This window comes from Colias philodice, chromosome 2, assembly GCF_061535455.1.
Source record: "Colias philodice isolate Cphi_HAF_F1 chromosome 2, ilColPhil1 Martin Lab GWU primary, whole genome shotgun sequence".
Taxonomy (NCBI): Eukaryota; Metazoa; Arthropoda; class Insecta; order Lepidoptera; family Pieridae; genus Colias; species Colias philodice.
Window position 1 is genome coordinate 4771345 of NC_143087.1, and position 20501 is coordinate 4791845.

The 20501-nt window shown below is 34.1% G+C and overlaps 1 protein-coding gene and 1 long non-coding RNA gene across 3 annotated transcripts in view; one reads left to right on the forward strand and one right to left on the reverse strand.

Annotated features, from left to right (window-relative positions):
* LOC149490373 (T-box transcription factor TBX20-like) overlaps positions 1–20501 on the forward strand; it is a 60732-nt gene that overhangs the window by 28193 nt on the left and 12038 nt on the right. The window contains exon 4 of the mRNA XM_089704384.1: positions 7918–8191. Coding sequence (XP_089560510.1) covers positions 7918–8191 — 274 coding nt within the window. The remainder of the gene's footprint in view (positions 1–7917; positions 8192–20501) is intronic.
* On the reverse strand, positions 3672–7257 carry LOC149490374 (uncharacterized). Of its 2 annotated transcripts, XR_016316770.1 has the most exons (3): positions 6816–7257; positions 4708–4843; positions 3672–3922 (listed from the first exon to the last, which is right to left on the reverse strand). It is a non-coding gene; the product is annotated as an uncharacterized LOC149490374 (long non-coding RNA). The 2 variants fall into 2 exon arrangements; XR_016316768.1 differs by having other exon boundaries at positions 3672–4843.

Here is a 20501-nt window from a genome sequence, read left to right on the forward strand (position 1 = left end):
TACATTCAAGATACTTTATCAACGTTCAGTGATATTTCTATGTCAAATATAAATTGTTTTGTACGAAGCCTAGGCTGTACGAGTGGCTTTTTAACGACTCTCTTTTATTATTGTCATCGGTGAGCGCAAATACAATACTTCCTGTTAACATTTCAATTTAACTAAGCGGTAATGTTGTTTTGTTGATAATCTAATTAATTCTGATAGATACTATGCAATTCCGGAATTGATAATTATTAATTTTACTACCCAGGTAGGTACATGTATGCATGTGTTAATTAAGGTGGTCTCATAAAATTGAGGTACTGTCACAGGTACTGTTAAAAAAAAATAGCGACAGTCTCGCGGTATAATTCAAAAGAATTTAAAAAGTATAAAACTGTGTTAAAAAATGTATTTCCATTTTATTACAGTTAGGCCTTTATTTTTTCATAAAAAAATATGCATTCGTTAGTAAACTGACGGCTACATAAGTTTAATGTCTAAATGAAGATGCACGGAAATTCATCAGATGAGTATCTTAAAGTCAAACATTTCAATGCTATATATCTGACTTACATTTATTTGCACATCTGTAAATACCGTTAACTTATAAGGTCAAATTTATCCGAGTTTTTTTAATCATTTTTATGCAAAAGACGGCAAAGACATTCCTAATATAGGTGTATTTGCTTTTGTTTTTTTTATGGAGCTTCTAGGTATTAAGTCGTATTAATGTCACGCTCGAGTAATCATGATTGTCATCTTGTATACATTTAAGAATAAAAACTAAAAACAATTATTGCATGTCAAATAATATTGAATGGGCACTGTTTCGCGCCTCTCACCGGAAGCGGTTTCCCATAATTGTTCCCAATTACTTTAAATTACATCCTTCTCGTACATACTTATTTGTCACAAGGCTGCGGCTTTTTCACCACATCGTCATCAAACAGTATAAAGAAATGTAAATAATTTACATTTGCCAAGGAGCAGTGAATTTGTGCTCTTATAGATTCTATTTTTCTGCCTGTTGTCCGTTACTGTAATTATTAATCAAGCTCTTCGTGTAAGCACCTTTTTAAATACTGTAATTACTTATTCTCGACTGTTACACACGAGCAATTTTTATTGAGTTCGCTTTATTGTTGAGGTCAATTATCTTGATCATCCATTTGCCAACTGCAGAATATATTCACGTAGACGCGGCTGTGAGACTATTCTATAATATTTATAACGCTTATCAGTGGAAATCATGTAGCGTTTTTTATTAATGAATTATGCAAATGAGACAAAGTAGCCTCGTAGTCGACTGACAACAGGTTTATTGACTTTAATATCCGTAAAATGTATAATTTTTAACTGTTTGCATGCAAAGGCTAATTGCTTAATGAAATGGATATTATTAAACATTATTTCGAATGCTCATTCATTAACTTTCAACAGTCAACTCGTAATGCATTTGCAAAACTGGACTCATGAGCAAATGTTACATTTTTTTAATTAGGTATGTTTTTTTTCTTGCAAGTTTTTAATTATCAAGCAAATGAAGAAAGTTTTTTTGTATAATAAAGCAGAAAAAGAAAAGGGAGATAGAAAGAAAGAAACAATGGCAAAACCATCATCAATTTACTGATAATTTTTTAGTATTGTAGTTTTTATCTACTTTCATATAAATATCGAAGCATCACAACAACATAAAAACATGGCGACCTATATGCGTGAAATGTCATTTTGACGATCTTAAGTACAATAAATTATTAAGCTCGGCTTAGGATTCCATATCTATATATTCAAATGTTTTATCATTTATGTAATTTGTTGATTGGTTTCGAATGACTTTCACTCATCATATCTCAGGTAAACGATGAACAAAATTCTTTAGTAATCTCGATTATCTCTCTCGTAGTAAATATTAAAGGATAGTTTGAATATGTTACAAATTACAATTCGATACATCGCTAAATGTTAACTGCGTTAATGTTTCTGTCTAATTTTGTTGAGAATTGACTGGTTCTAGAATTATTAATTAATTAGTAAAAATAATGAGTTGTGAACTTGTAATTTGGAATAAGTTGCAAATTATCTGTCATTGTTTTGTATGACGGCAGAAAAAATGTCTATCTTGTTTGGATTATAAATCGTTTCGTTTGCAGTTCATTTCATCAAAGTGCTTCGAACTGTTTGTGGCATTCAAATCGCGATCGATTGCAGGCCGTGATGGATGTAGCTCATTAGGCGGCCGAGCTGGGTGGCGCGCGACACACGCTCTCTCATAAACGCGCCTGACAGCGACTTATTGTCGACGACGAGCGATCCCGCGCCAACGATACGGATCAACTATTCAAAACGCACCTTAATACGATTTATTTATGACCGCTCACCTCGACGATGCCAACAATACACCGTGCCTTATCGTCGCGTTAAGGTTCTGCCTCTGAGAATTTTATAGGTTTCTCGCATTTATTATTACACTTATTGGAAGGTTGACACTGCGTCCGTGTTTTATGGACGCTAATATTTCTTTCTTTCACTCCTGCGTTTTATGATACACTGCAGGAGTTTTATCGTAGGCTCGTATTCATGTAACGGAATACATAGACGAGATGGGGGGGAAGTTTATCCTGGACAAGTGTCCGATTATATTAGTGGACGAACAAATTAGGGGGTACGTTATCTTATCTATGATTGCTTGTTTAACCTTCAAAATTATAAGAGCACCGTTTAAAATTGAAAAAAAGAAAGGTTGCGTTATAAATAAGCAGCGGCGTGATGTTATCGCCATCGGGCGGCAGGAAGCGCTTCGGTCCATTTAGGGGTGCATTAAAATCGAATACATCATATTTGTTTGATTTCCTAGTTCGCGTTTCACCCTGTAATTATACAAGTCACCGTCCGTGGCTGGATCCCTGGCGTTTTTTTGCTTAGATGCATTAATGGTTTTTGTAAACACCATATGTTTTGTCTTTTTAATCAGCATTTCCCTTAAGACGAAATACAATCATGCTTGTGCACCTTTTGGGCTACGCCCCCTGGGTGGAGCATAAGAGCGCGCGGGACGCTTCACAAAAATCCCCTCGCCACGCCACACAACTGAATAGATGACGGAAACATACGGAACTAACGGAGGTTCAATGAACTTTACTTATATTCATAATATTCGCGCGGTTAAAGCTGAGTAAAGCGATCCGGCAACGTCTTTTCGTTGCCGGGCCCATCGAAGTAGAAAAATCGACCTTTGTTCCTTTGCACGAAGGTCGATTTTTAATTGGTACAAATCTGGTTACAAAAAATGAGCTTGTGACTAAATTATTTTATGATGTAATTATTTGTTATTGTTAGAATTGTCGCTACCTACGTTACTAGCTTATTTGCAAATCTTTGTAAACAAATTTTATAGGTTTTCGACATGGGGACTTTACGTACAATCTTTAAATATAAAAATGAATCGCAAAATGTGTTGGTAAGCGCATAACTCGAGAACGGCTGAACCGATTTCGATAATTCTTTTTTTTTATTATATTCCTTCAAGTACGAGGATGGTTCTTATGTAGAGAAAACGTAAACATGTACCACGGGCGAAACCGGGGCGGACCGCTAGTATGATAATAAAAATACATAATAGAATAATGCTATTTACGTTTGTTTTTTTTTACATTATTATCGGTTTTAAAAGATTTAAAAAACGGGTTTTTGTTTTTATATCATATTTATTGAAAAAAAAAACAATAATAGACAAAAAAATATTATTTACAATTTTGATTATTTTTGAATAAATATATCCGACATTTTGATATACTTAACATCAGATATTTTCGAATGCTGGTTTTGTTACCATTTTATTGTTCCAATGTTTATCTTCTTGATACGACTTCTACTCCTTGTTCCGTAAATAAATATGTCTCTTGCCCGTTACTTTGTGCTATCCTTGTACATTGAGGTGCTGAAACAACCATAATAAGTTATAATAGGAGAACAATTAATTGATAATACCTCTTATAATACCACGATTATTATAAAGATACTGTCATCAAAACTAGAAAAAATTGCACAGCTGTGTACGTTCCTTTGTCGCTTTATTATCCTAGCCCGTAATAAACTCGATTGTCGGCGTCTTTCATAGCAAACTTTCTGAGAAAATCGTTCTTTTGTTTGCAAAATTTTACGGTTGACCGCAATTATTCTAACAATTAGTAAAAAATTTCGCAGCTGTGTCCGTTCGTTTATCGCTCTATTGTCCTATCTCGTAAAAAAGTCGGCATCATAGTTACATAACTACAAATTTTTCAAATATTTTTTATATAAAATTTATAAGTCATTATGCTTATGCATAATATGCAAATAGTATTCATACAAACAAATTAAAAAATTACTCATACATACTTTCATTCGAATTGATATATGTATAAATAAATATCCTTTATCTAATCCTTGTCTTGGGATTGCTCACATGTGTATAGAATTGTTAGTAGATCAGCAATAAGCCTAAAATAGCATGATATCTAATAAGTAAAAAAATTACAATTACCGGTGCAGCGAAAGACCTCAGACAATAGTTATAATACCATAAAAAAAAACAAAAAGTTATACGCAATAGGGTTGAAATAAAAATTGTTTCCGATCTCACTGGTAATTACCTACCCGTCAGTGATAACTTACACTAGTCTGAAATATTCCACTATCTTCAATCTTATGACTTATAAATAAATAACATAAGAATAAACTTACACAAAAAAGTACTATGTGAAACTGTCTGAAGATCCACATCAGTTTCTGGTAATCATGGTTGGTCTAAAAGACCAACGTGTCTTTATTGCATCCTGGCTTGCAAGCTGCACATCGGATTTTTCGTGGTCGCGCTTTGCTATTAGAAATAAACATACATACACAAATCAGTAGTATATTTACTGGAAAATGAAATCTCAAAAAAACAATTAAAACATTACCTATTTATACCAATAATAAAATTATAAATAAAAATAAAGACAGAGTGCATAAAATTATAAAATCTTGATTTGTGCGTTGCTAAATTTAGACTTTGTAAACATATATGTACTAATACAAGAATCATAAATAGGTAATGAAATCTCAAAATATGACTAAAATAATATTACTTATTACAAATAAAAATAACTATCAGATTTTCATTTATGCGTTTCTCAATTTAGACTTGTAAACATATACCTAGTAATCAAAATATTTGAAGTTGAAATCTTTAGACTTGTAGCGACCGAAAGACATAATAATAGGGTTGCCAACCGTACTATAATATATAGTATTGTACTATATTTCGGGTCTGCGTACTATATACTGTTGAAAACATATATAGTACGCAAAAATACTATATTTTCAACACCGACAAATGTTATAAACAAATCCTTCATTAAAAAAAAATAAGAAAGCGCCTATTATAGTCTGTCCACTATAAGAATTGCTTTTTGACAGCTCGACGGATGATACCAGAAGTGATGTTCAAAAGATTATCGATTGTGATACCATTTCAATTATAAATTCAAAATATTATCATAAATCGAATCAGGTACATAAATAATAGTTACAACGTTACCTAACTAACGGTAACGTAATAATAACATATGTAATAATAAGACCACATATCTATGCATGTTATGTTAAAACTAAAATAAACTAATATTTTATTATTTATTGGTTTCTATCTTACAATTTGGTTGCCTTTACGTTTAAATTACATAACATAATAGAAGAATTTTTCTATATCGGATATATTTTAAAGAGTATTTATATCGATTATTATAATCTATCGACCCATCATTGAATAATTCTGTGTAGACATCACTAAGTGGGCGGTGCCTGTCCATGAACTAATATAATTATTTGTATGACATTTTAACATAAACAATACAATCCTTCATAGGCGTGAAGCTGTCAAAAAGCAAATAATATAATCTGAGAATATAATGGACAGAGTATAATAATTGTTAAGATGGCTAACGCCTTTAGTACACCTACGCATTCGTATGCGGCAGAAACAACGAAATATCTGTAAGTATAGTGTGGCAGATTTTCGCATATGATATGTCTCACTCTAGCACATAGATAGATGAAATAGTTGCGTCCTTGTCACTATTGTTTCGCAAGGACCTGCGAAATGGCCGTTACACAGACGCATACGTTTCGCTAGTGATGTTTCGCATCGCAATGCGTCAGCTCGCGTTCTGTCGGTGAGGACAGATTTTCGCACCATGGATGCCGAAAATACTGAATTATTTTTGCATTCTATTTGAGATTATCCCGTATTATACGCAATTGGACACGCAGATTATAAAAATACGTACAAAAATTACGTCTGCACCTGCAGTCGTCGAAAATTACAACGGCATATCATTGCGAAAAAGTTGCGAAAACATTGCTGTGTACTAACGTTCCGCAGATATTTCGCTACGCAGTAGTTCCGCAGAGACTCGCTGCCGCATACGAATGCATAGGTGTACTAATGGCGTAAGTCATATAACCTATTGCGCATATACCAGTGGCGAGAAGAAAGAAACAGAAGTAGTGTATCATTAATAAAAAATGAGCTTTTGATTTATATTAATTTAAAAATTGAATGTGACAAAGCTTGACACCTTTATTTTAAACAAAAAGCTGTTACACAGTGCAAGAAGTGCAAAAAATATAGTTTTTATGAAAATAAATATATATTTGTGTATTTTTTTTGTTTTTCCCATAAAATACTATATTTTTTTAAATGTACTATATTTTTTACACCTTATTTTGGAAAATACTATATTTTGATGATGAAGTGTTGGCAACCCTACATAATAAATATAAATAAGCATGATAAACATTAAACTTACCTATTTAGATTCAATAACTGTAGTTTCTTCATCTGCCTTCGCAACATTTTCTTCCTTATGTTCTCACCATCAATGTTTTGGCCACCAAAATTCACCATGTTTATGAAAAACTTTAGTAGCACTAACACTAAATCACGTATGCGAGTAGACAACGGCACCGCGCGAAAAAGTTGTACAGGACTGCTCTCTAAGACGCGTTGGCGTCGACTAACAGGAGGCGGAACGGCGGAAGCGACCGGCCTGCGCGCAATTTTTTGCTCATAGTTTATAAATATATTTTTTTTAAATTACTGATGTATTAATTGAAAAATCTAATCCCGTACGTCCCTCAAGAATTGAATGGAAGTGGATGTGGATAAAATTTCATTGATATTACTTTACTATTGTCCAAATGAAATTGATTCTCCGTTTAATTTTTGGCCAACTTCACAACGTTTTTCCATCGAGGCAAATTTTGTCAATCGTGTTTCGGTTCCCAAACGTCACTAAACAAACTCTTCAATTAAATAAATCGATAAATAAAAAAAATCAAATTCAAAGTTTTTGAGGAAAAAAATTAATTCTCCGCGCGCTCGAAACGTATGTTTTGGGTCTCATTTCGCCTTAATGCTTTAAGAACTCTTAATGATTTTTTGTGATATTAATTGGTTATATTCTATTACTAAGCAGTAGTGGCTCAGTAGTGAATACCTCGGACTTCAAGTCGATAAATTGATGGCTCGAGACGAGGCGAGCTTGCAGGAATTATTCAATTTGTCTGTGCATATTGGTAGCATAATCGCTGCTCGAAATGACGAAGAAAAACTTCGTGAGGAGACTGACATGTCGAAGGCTTAAAAAGATCCACAACATCTGCCAATCCAACCACCGTGGTGGCATTAGGGCCTGTACCCTCATAGGAGGCCTCCTAAGGTCCGTATCCCTGCACTGGGAATATGGCTGCTGATGATGATTCTATTACTTTTGTAAACTGGAATTAAATTTAACGGTTCATCTGATTTATGTATAACTCGGATCGTATCATACATGTTACTAGCAGATCAAATTTCATACTAAATTTCCGTACCATAACCGGCTATATTATTTTTTGTTTTATTTGTAGACGCATGTTCCCGACGGTGCGCGTGTCGTTCGGCGGGTGCCGCGCGGAGGCGCGCTACGCCGTGCTGCTGGACGTGGTGCCGGTGGACGGCAAGCGCTACCGCTACGCCTACCACCGCTCCTCGTGGCTGGTGGCCGGCAAGGCGGACCCGCCCGCGCCCGCGCGCCTCTACCCGCACCCCGACTCGCCCTTCTCCGGCGACCAGCTGCGCAAGCAGGTCGTCTCCTTCGAGAAGGTCAAGCTCACCAACAACGAGATGGACAAGAATGGACAGGTTGAACTTTTACCCTCCTTTCAATGCAGACGATGAAAACTTTTTGCTTTAGAGTTTAGAGTATCATTTTGCTATACATAATAGAAGTTGTCAATTAGCTTTGCATGTTTTTGATATACGGTTATGGTTGAAAACAAGTGCGTGCTCGCTACGCACAATAAATATGTAACTTATTCGCTCGATGTCATGTTTTCTTTGCAATGAATGGGAAAGATAATAATTTATCTGTAAGTATACATCTTTCTTACTTTCTTTATTGAAATATTGATAGTTGAATCGTTATAAGAAATCGTAACTGTACATTCAGTAATAAAAAAAAAAAAATTATACGGACCTATATACAGGATGAAAATAAATCATGAAACGTGTCAGTCCAAGCGAAGAAAACATAAACGTTGACATTACCTTCAAGGTATCTCGGGATGGCTTCCTCATGCGTGTGGCAATTTTATAGAATTACGAGTGAAATTACGGCGTAGGAGACACCTCAGGCGTCGCGGGGTACAGCGTAATGAGTGCGTTGTTGCCAACAAATTAGTCGCACATGTCGCGCGACAGCCGGCTCTGTCTTGCCTACACGCAGGTGCTGCGCCGATGCAAATGTCATTACCCGCCCACTGTAAATAGACCCTCAGCGGGAACATTTTTATAACTAAATCGTTGTTCACTACGCTGGTCGGCTCCCATAGATAGCCAATGCCGCGTCAGTTACTAACAAAACGATGCGATATTATCGAGCTATTGCTATTAATTGATTTCATCAGACCTCTGTTTGTTTACATAATATCCGTTTTGTAGCTTGTCAAAACGGTGGCTGTTTTATGGGCTTGTTAGTTTAACAATAACAAGTTTTAATGTTATGTTTGCGATTATTTTGGGATATTTTTATTTTAGTGAATATAAATACCTTATACTAAGATATAAACCACGTTGTTAAATATTTGTATAATATGTTAGATCGACCAACATATTGTGTTTCTAAGTCATAGAGCAAAGAAACCACTGCTAACAATGAATCTTCCTTGTAACTGTCGTTTTTTGTAATATTCAAGTCTGGAGTCTAGTTTTACATCATAGGTATAGAAAAATAGTAAAAATCCATAAAAAGGGTAATTATTACAACTGTAAAAAATATATTAATTTCACGTTAAGAACGGCACAATGAGAAGTGAGAGGGCAGCCAAATGGAACAGGCAGGGCGTGGTTCGGTGATGGATGGACCAACTCTGACGAAAAACGAACCTAGGCCTAATTAGCTTTCCCATAACGCCAACACCGATAGCCATCGTGTCCATACTTACAGCGCAACAGCAAATTAAGTTTACTTAATTGAAATACCCCAAGATTGTAACGTACTACGAATTGTTAATTCAATCTTTATTAACATTTTAATGTGAACACGCGAGCGGACATATTAAAATTTAAATTAGAATTCTTTGTTTTTGTAGTTATGTCTTATAGCAATACGATTTTCCTAATTTAATAAAAACGTCTAATGAGCAATAAATTATTTAACCCGGAACTTGCGTAGGTCACTTAATACTTTTAACAATGTATCCGCCACGCAAGCGAGTCGCACGCGCGATGGAGACTGATTATGGAACAAAAACTCTATGAAATCCACGAATTAATCATAAGCAGTGGTTACCGGCTGAAGTCCAAAAACACAGAATAAATGCTACTCGAGAGCCTTGTAAGACTTTAGTACTGTGTGAACGCAGCTTTAATTTATGCGGTGCTTATTTTAATAATTACTAGCTTGATGAATGATACTTTGTTTATGCAAAGAACCCAGTTCCAAGTTAGGACTTGATTGCTACATCAAAACCGTTCTAGTTACATAAACCTTTCCAAACGATGAACATTCTAATAATTTAGATTTCTGTCCTCGTTTTACAAAATTATGTCCATCAAAATATTGTTGGGACTTGCGTAACTTTATCCGTAACGAAGAACTTTTCCCTAAACACCGTAATAAAAAATAAGTATCGAGGCATATTAATTATTCCTGTAATTGTAACGACTCTTAATAATGACAATAAGGTAGGTACAATGATTACCTTCAGTAACAGTTCCAAAAATTCTTCTTCTTTTTTCTTTCATTTTATTTGACGCATTTCCTTTTTTTGACGTCGAAACTGTAAAAATGGTTTAATAAACTTACAACGTCATAAAATATTAACTTGAAGATCGTGAATAAGTGGCGTTGACGTTTATTTGTTTGAAAGTTAAGCTTTAGGAAAAGTGTCAGGCCGCTTTGAGTTAATCCAATTCCGATTCGCACGAAACGTGAAATGCGAACTAATTCTTTAATCTTTACGTGTACCTAAATGTAAGGCGTTTCGAAAAACACGTTTAATTAATGAATATATGTAAATTGTTGGTTTGTCCGATACTAATGACGAATGTGCTTAATGATTTATGGGCGGCTTTTTGACCGTTTATTAAACTAACGAATATTGTTAAAACTACATAATGATACATTACTGTTGAACTTGTAATTATAGATAACCGAATTTCCGAAAGCGATTTGCTTAAAATAATAAATCGGTACCTAGTACCTACTCGTACATACCTTTGTTTAAATTTGGTACCTACTACTGTTTTGAATATTCTGTCTTTATTTTGATATTAAGTAGGTATATTCTTACTATTGTTACGAACAACCTCAAAATTTCTTGTGCATATATTCAATTCTAATTACTAAAGCATATCATTACTATTCAGAAGGTACCAATTATTGTATCCAATATTTAATCCGAATGTCAAGCTGTGACTTTGCTTTGATAAATTATTTAACAAGTCTTACAGATTCAATACTCAGATAATGTATGAATATATCGATTGTTCGAGTCGGCCTTCAAATTAATATTCAAATAAATAAAATACACCGTTCTCCATTCTCGCAATAACTAAATGCCGGCTGTACACACTCGCCGAGACACACCGAGACAGGCCGAGAACGAGTATGTACATGGTGCATTCGTCTTGTCTCGCACTCTCGTGTCTCGCCTCGGCTGTCTCGGTCGCTGGTCGGTTTTTTGCGCCCGAGTCAAAGGGTCTCGTTGAGTCTCGCGAGGAAAACGAGAGCGAGCATGTACACACTCGTTCAGTTAGTTGCTCGCTGACGTTATTTATGAACGCACGTGTTTCACTATGTGGTCTAATGAACGAGAATTACAGTTTTTGGAGTGTTATCAAACATAACCTTTTTTATGGAACTTATTTTTATAAATTTATTTTAAACTAGCTTTCCGCCCGCGGCTTCGCCCGCGTTTTCAAAGAAAAACCCGTTCCCGTAGGTTTCCGGGATAAAACTATCCTATGTCCTTTCTCGGGTATCAAAATATCTCTATACCAAATTTCATGCAAATTGGTTCAGTAGTTAAGGCGTGATCGAGTAACAGACAGACAGACAGAGTTACTTTCGCATTTATAATATTAGTATCGATTGGCCAGAAGGTTCTGCCACCAACTCAGCCAATTGATTTTCCATTTTACTTCTGAAACAAAGAAGCGTTTCTATTGATTCCTTAAAAATACAATAAAATACATTAACTATTCAGGAAGTTTTTATATTTATTTCCCTGTTTCTACTGCGGTGCATAGTAATCATCCACCATCTTCTTTTTCTCCATGGTTTGAGAATTTTTTTTTTTAGTAAATGTTTAAAAAATTATAATAGCTCACGGCACAAAGACAAATAGCAGCAGCTATTTCTACGTCCATTGTCGTGTAAGTCTTCAGTTCAAATGTTAGAACGAGTGTGTACAGGCATGCTCTCGACGAGAGTCTTTTCGGCCGAGACTCTCGACGAGAGGCTCTCGACGAGTGTGTACAGCCGCGGAAACACTAACATCAATTCGCGAGCGCTTGCGTTTTTAATTACTGTTGATATTTTCACGTCGTTAACTTGCACGAACATAAAAGTTATAAAAACAAATGCAGACAGGTGATTTCATTTAGTAGTGTAATGTAAATATAAATTAATAAGTTATTTCGAGGTCGGTGGCGTCCTGCGGCGCCGTCCGTACACCTACACCTATTAAATACACCTCGGGAGCAAAGTTATAATAATATTAAAATATAAGATGTCTCATTACTATCACCTAAAATACGCTGGTGATAAAGGCAGTATTTCAATAGCTTAACTACATCTTCTTAAATGTAGGTATATATATTTTGGATTCTATTACGTATTGACGACAGTGTATTTTTTTATTTACATTTGCCCTTTTTCCCAACCTTGAATGAACAACAAACAATGTAATCGTCTATTTTTATCCACTATCGCATAATTTAGTTTTGTAGTCATATTTTGCCTTAACATCATTGTTATGAAATGACACCTATGATGTAAACAATACAATTACAATGTTTATATTATAGACAGTATGAATTATAGTAAGTATTTGATTTTTACAACCTATTGTACCTAAATCGATTCGATCGAGCTTACTAAGATATATCGCTTTTTTTAGGAAAAACCGAATTTTAAATAAATATTCAAATAAAGTAATAGGTCTACTGTAATACATTTAATTAGGAATTAAAATTGCTGCCTACTTTTGATGAAAGTTTCGAAAATTGGATTAAAAGTATAACATTACTGTCATAATTAAGAGTTATAAACAATATTAATGGCAGCGAGTTGCGGGCGCAGCGGTAGTGAAGTGCTGTAAATCATACCAAATGCCATAACAGGTGCAAAGGTATCTTGAAGCTTTTCATTATAATTCCATACTCTGACAAGTGAATCAATTCAATTAAATACATCATATTTGCTTATGATATAAGATACAAAACATGCATGTTCAAAATAAACGGTGTTTTCAATTTATTATTGGTTTGGCATGTTAATCTCTCTGCAACTTGGTGAGAAAAAACTTGTACATTTATGAAAAGTAAAAGTTTACGAGTCTATATTGCATAATACGTAATAATTTCTATTGAAATATAACTCGCAAGTTAATAAAGTCCGGGTAGTCGAAGTGAGTCGAACTTATAGCGCCATTGTGAAGTGTGCATTTACACAAACTGTTATGTGTACTAAAGTGTAGTACCTTCGTGCTATTCTAATATTTTACTGAGAACGTATTACCGAGAGGTTATGACTAAACATGTAAAATAATATTAAAAATGAGATGGTGGCTAATAACGCCTAATGTCTAGAAATAGGCGAGCACAGACTTGAATATGCCAATTTGTACCCATCTGTTTTACGCCTTACTAAAACTTTTTTTTTTTTTTTTTATTTATTATCAGAAACAAAATAGGTTTACAGATATATTAGTGTACAGTTGTGAATTAAAAAACCACTGAGGTTTATAGTAATGTTCGTATACAATAATTTATAACAAAACAATTTCGGTTTAACTGTAGAATACATAAATTGAGTCTAAAGATTGCACAAAAATAACAGTTTTTTTTATAGATACTTATAACTATAACCATGGACGTATAAAAAAAGACGGACGGTATATCGCCTAAACATTGAGTGAAGCCTAGTAATGGCGGCGAAACATCCATGTGTGTGCCATGTTGCCATGGCAACAGCTGTGTTGATGACAATGGCGGCTGTATTTTTTTCTATAAATTTTGCCGTAATAATTTTGTCATTAAAACATAAAAGAAATAACTTGCTTCCCTGTGGAATGTAATCCCTTGTGTTTTGTTATTTAAAATTGTACTGTTGCGACACCATTTAACCACGCAAGACGGCATTTTAAATATTTTTTGTGAAACAGTGACGCAGTTAATCAGTCGGTAGTTCACGACGTAATGGCGGCCGACTAGCTTACTATGGTGAGAGTGTGTGCGTGTTTATTGTCTTTACACGATCGCTAGCTTACTATGGTGGCTTCACGTTGTTTGTTCGTAATACGGCGTCCGTCTTTTTTTATACGTCCATGACTATAACATCAACTACAGTTTGTCTAGATAATATTGCTTAAGTTTACGTTTTATGTTTATTTTAGTAATACAATTTCTTAAATTAATATCCAACCCATTCAAGATATCTGGTAACAAGAACGCGGTACGTCGTTGGCCATACATGTTTTTTGAGAATGGTTTAATTAATTTATTAAGAGTAGTGTTCCGTGTATGGTAAGAGTGTGAATTTAATGTTTGATATTTTGTGTTGAAGAAGTTTTCTTTGAGCAACTGAAATTCAAATTTATAATTAATTGGCAGGACACTGCAATGTTTGAAAAGTTTAGGTATGTCATTTTTAAATTTTATTTTTATTTGCGGCGACACAATTTTTTTGAGAATTCGAACTTGTATGTTCAGAATCCTTTGCATATATGTTTTATAAGTCCTACCATAGCTACTTAGGCCGTATGATATTATAGAATCAGCAAAAGCATTGTACAGCAACAGTCTTACAATTAAATTGCTGGTGTATGTAGATAAGTCTTCAAAACTTCGGTTTAATGGTAAAGGATAAAATTTGGCATCTTATTATCAGTTACGCCTGCAATTCTATCTAGGTTTAGACGTATAGTCTGTGCGTATAGTTTAACGCCGTAAAGGAAATAACTTGTAAGTTTTGATAAGGTTTGAAACAAAATATATTTGACATTATTTATTACCTATTACCCTTTTTACAGATAAAATCTGTTGAAATATATTTGCATTTAGAAAGTACATTCTCATTTTGCAACGAGATGCGTTCACGAAAATTGTCAAATACGTAGTTACAATGGTTCCTCTTTGACACTCATACATATTATAATTACAAAATCCTGCTTGTAATGGCAGCGGTCGAACGAAAATTCTTTACACTTGATTTACATAATGTTTGTTTGTTTTGAAGACGCGCGTCAGAATGTTTACGACGCAGTCTGTTGTCACCTCCGTTGTCGGCGCGCGATCACTAAATCCTCAACTTTATGAAGCCCTAGAGGAAAATCTTTGTCTCGTTACTTAGCAACTAAAAACTCGAACACAAATCACTCTCACCTGATAATTATTGCCGATAGAATTCGTCTCTAAGCAAACACGTCCGCTTGGAAACTCACGTTTGTATCTTTATGGGTAACCGCTCGTCGAAGTAAATTGGTCGTATTGAAAGTTGGACGGAGTTATTGCACATTGTTTTTTCATATAATTTACTGCAAACGAGTGATCACAGTCAATATTTACTCGGCAGTTATGCAACAGTATTTTTCTACGCGTATTCGTGTCGGATTGCCGATCGGAATGTGGTTTATTTGTAAAAATACTGGTAGTAGGGAGCATTGTATGCAAATGCAGTTCGGCGGTTGCTCTCGAAGGCGGGTTCATTTAGCAGAGTTATGAGCGTTGACTATCTTTATGACGCGATGCCATTGATAGGACAAGGTGTATTAATCAAAGGCCGTAATGATACCTCGAGCGGAGTCGCGGTGTCCAGCGCGGGTCGCCTTACCTCCCGGAGGGCAACCGCTGCGACAACACATTTCTCACTTCAATTTGTAGCCGTATTTGATTTTTACATTCGCCTTACTAAATGTAATATATGATGCGTTTTAGGATTTTTTATTTCCGTTTTTAATTGACTTTAAAGAAGTGATGTAGGTTGCTGGTAACAATGTTAAATTTATTAATATTAATACCTATACATTGTATTAAAAACATTTTTTTTCTTATTTATAACTTTTATCACCATTCACCAACCATCAAGTATTTGTATTTTATTTATAAATACCTAACGTTAAGTATGTCAATAATCAATAATCATTTCCGATTACCTACTCACTGAGCTATAGGAAAATCTATCTTACTCTCTTTATGTAGTTAGGTAGGTATATCATCTTAATATTTAACTCGTATTTTACAATAGTTTTTACATTTTACAGAAGTACGTACGCGTACGTACTAAAATAATTATGAATTTGCGAACAAGTTAAATAAGTTTATACAAAAGAAGCTGATATTATTAAAATAATATGTTATTGTGTATGAAGGTAGGTGTATTTATCATAACGTGTCATAACAGTATCTCATGAATATTTATTGGCAACAAAAATAAATTAGTTGTATTTGATAATGAGCACACAAACTATATTATAACATGTTTATTAAAATTATTTTTTGTTTTATTATGTGTAAAATTCACGATTATATCTCTAGGAAGGAACATAGCATGTTTTGATATTCTATTCTGTATGCGAATACGACAGAAATTCCCCTTTCAAATGAAGTTTTGTTCAAATGCTAAAATTAAACGTTTAACATTATAGACATAATTGTGATGAGCCAGTTCATTCCATGTACATTACTTACGAGTTACGTAGAATACTCAGCCATTGGGGATAATGCCTATTGGAATTTTGCAAGATGATTAACAAGTAATAATAAATCTTTATTAAATATTGCAATGTGGTTACTCTCATGTTATGAATTTTGCGCAATTTTAGAGAAAGTAAAGGATGCTGATTGCTGATAGAATTCATTATAATTTTTAACACTAGCCTATTCATAACTGTTAATAAATGTATATTAATAAAATATACAATGAACATAAAACTATAATTTTTGTATTAATTAAGTGTCATAGATAACTCAACAAATGAGCAGACGATTGCCACCTTGACATTAAAAAGCAATAAAACGAATATTTCCTCAACATAAATATGTTACATCTACACGATGGTATTGCAAACGGTATGCTGTATGAGAAAATATGATATTTGCAAGCACTAAGATCTGAGGTGTCGTCATAATGTATTGAACGAATAATATTTGTGTGTTTATGGACATTATTCTCGCTATAAAAAGGGATCTGTAGCTGCACGGATAACTAATGAAAACGCCAAGAAATCCGCTACTTTAAAGCGTCGTATCTCATCGTATAAGGCGACTGTTGACTTAACCCCGACATTACGGGGACAGTCGCGTACAAAACAACATTGAGAACGACATATTTTTATGCCCACCACAAAGACTTATAAACAAAATATAAAAATTAACGCTGGTCTGTTCTCTATCAAAAGAGATAATCACACGCTAGAATAGTTATTAAAAACATCATATAGGTCGTATTTCGATGTGAATCGACTCAGATTTAATTTAGTTTTATTTGACACAGGATGCTTTAAAATTAATAGATATAATAATTTGATAAATTAATATGCCATAATTACCCATTCAAAATTATCGTCGTAAATATATTTAATTTTACGGATCATTCACAGTGACTTCACTGTTTTGAATAAAAGTGCCATAAAAATATTAAAATGAACACATTTAGAGCTCGGCTGTTCATCGCCCACGTCCAGCGCTTTGCTCTGTTGACATCTCATAATATTGAATGGACACCGTGTTTGCATAAATAAATCCATTATTTTTACTGTAGAAGTGACAGCTCGAATCGAATTACTTATCATTTTATACGGAACTACATTTATTAATATTCGTTTCGTTTATTATCAATATTTGTTCTAGCGGTCAGTAAATCATAAAGCTACGGTGTCGGTTTGTTATTGGCGATTAAGTTATATTAATCAATGTTGATAATAAAGATATACGCTAGAGGCGACTACTTTTCATGTTCCCATTCGCCTACGGGTAGTGTTGGAATTGGTTGGTAAATTAATTCTTTTACGTCGATTCGTCATTTATTTACTTTCTTGTTTATTATTTATTAGAGAAAGTAAGATCGAGAAATGAAAGTCAGTCATTATTGCATACACTATTTTATGTTTACCTCGATACGCATTTGTCCAACGAAGACAGTTCATTTTCAAATAGGTAATTTAACAGCTGAAACTTGCAACATTAGCATTAAAGTATATATTGTGGAGTAAAATGTATCGCATAATGTTAACAGGGATGTGAGCGGGTTCGCGCGGTAGGTATCTGGTGGTAGGTACAAATGAGGCAATTTGTCGGTGCGCGGAGGCGACAATCCGACGTAAGCCCGGGCCTCGCGCGCTAATCGGAATATCGACAAGGCTTATATCAACCTGCCGCCAGCCGCGGCCGAGTCCGGACTGACATCTCACTGTTTTGTCCTCATTTGCTGCTTTAAATGTGATCTGGATACTTGTATTGCTGCAGTAGACGAGGATTAAGAGGTTTTGTTTTGTATTGCTGCATTTTTGGGTTTTTGTAGATTAAATAGAATTTTTTATAGGCTATATAATGGTCTGTGATGTAAGATATCGTAAAGGCATCTACCTGCCCCGGCCTGTCCGGACTGACAAGTGACATCTCACTGTTTTGTTCCCATTTAGATAGATCTAGATACCTACTTGGGATATTTGTACAAGTAGCGTTGTACAGGTTAATCTTTTTGCTATCGGTTTTATTTCAGTGAAGGGTTTTTTCACTTTTTGTAGATTGTTATGTAGCAAATCTAACAGTATATAAACTTTGGTATTATATAGTGGGTAAAGAAATCGTAGAATATTACCAAGTCTGTATGTAACATAAGTACCTAAGTAGGTACCTACTTATCGACTTACCTCATTATATTTTACGAATACATTTAAGACTTTAAAAATGAATATTTATTTGTAAAATAATATATTCTCGCCTATTGAGTTTATTTTCATTATGTTCTCGACACTTGTAATTTATGATCAGGCTGAGCTAATGGATAAACAAATATTTGGCCAATAGTGGACAAACATATTTTTGTCTATAATAATACATATAATGATTCTAAACTCGAATAATTTTTCCGTTATGATGATACATTTTATCGCTTAATGTTAATATGTTGGTAGCAGGTTATTAATATTCAAAAAGTATTATAATGTCAACATTGCCTATTTTTAAATAGCTTTATTAATTGTTTCACTGTGGTAATCAGAAATTTTAACCATAAATTAATATAAAATCGAAAAATATAGGTACTTTGAACGATCAATCAAAGGAATTTAAAGGAATATTTTAAACACATCTGGGTACGTTTATAAAAACATTAAAAATAATCCATTCATTTTATCAACATACTTTTATCATTTACCTAGTCCTAAAGGAACTAAACAGTCCTTAACAACATAAAGCATTTAAGACGTGCGACTCGCTCAGCGGTCGGGAGCCATCTGTCCCCCTCTGGCCGCCATACCGCCCCTCCCCACGGACCTCCCAACGCCTCCCCACCGCAAGTATATCTATATGTTGGTCTCCCCATCGCGCTATATTATATCTTACTTCTTAGATATTAAAGATTAATATCGTTCGGTTGATAAAGCGAGGGGCGAGGCCGTACATCCCTTCAAAGCGATGCATGTCGTCGCCTCAGTTTAGGTAAAGTATAAGTAACACGGCTTAGCTGAAGCGAAACTGTTTGTACTAAACAATTTTATTATATTGTGTTTGATACTTTGAATAATCTCACGATATTTAGGCTTAAAAGGCATATTACAATTTATTCCAGTTCATTAACTCAGTAAATTCAAAAAATATCTTGGTGTTTAGATTTAATATCAAACGTGGTTTGTTCAAGAGAAGAAGATAAAACATCACAAACCAATAACATTTATCCACAATTGAAAGTGAGATAGATTATATTTTTCTTACCTATTCTGAAGTCATATTAAATAAAATCCTTAATTTAAAATGATAGATTTATTTAAAAGGTCTACCTATCAGAAAACTAAATTCTACAATTCTGTCAGATTTTTAAAGTGAAACTTTTATTACATCGTCTCAAACTTTTTGGTCTGTGTAGCGCATGTCGCGTGACGGTCGAACCGTACGATCGTTTCTCGTACAAATAAGATAATTTTGTGCCTAAGTTTCACTTTTACCGTGGTTTCATAAAACCACACAACATTTTTTTTTTCTGACATAACTACAAAATGATGGTCTGGTGATGCAAAATTGAATAAAACATGTAAAAAAAATATTTTAGCAGCAAAACAACTAGGGTCATTGCGCCTGTTCGCGTCCACTTAGTGCAGTTGGAAAGTTTGAAGGAGAAAATAAAAATGTTCCAGAACTAATTTCAACGCAAAATTTATGTAACGTGTTCATTACATAGTCTATTTTAAGATTTACTTTCAATTGTGTTGGAAATATCATGTGGTTTTTATTTATCTAGACAAATAGCAGAATTAGGCGTTTTACCCAGTTCGCGTCCAAAAATTCCAGTTTGCGTCCACCCGTGGACCAGTTCGCGTCCACCAGCTTAGAAAAAGAATTAAGAGTGTATTGGGTGATATTTTATCAGATAAATGCAAATAAAAATTAGATTTCAATAAATTATTTATTTACGAATATAGTTATTTAATAAAAACCGGCCAAATGCGAGTGGGACTCGCACACCGAGGGTTCCTGTATAAACTGTTTTTTTTCATATGTTTTAACTGTA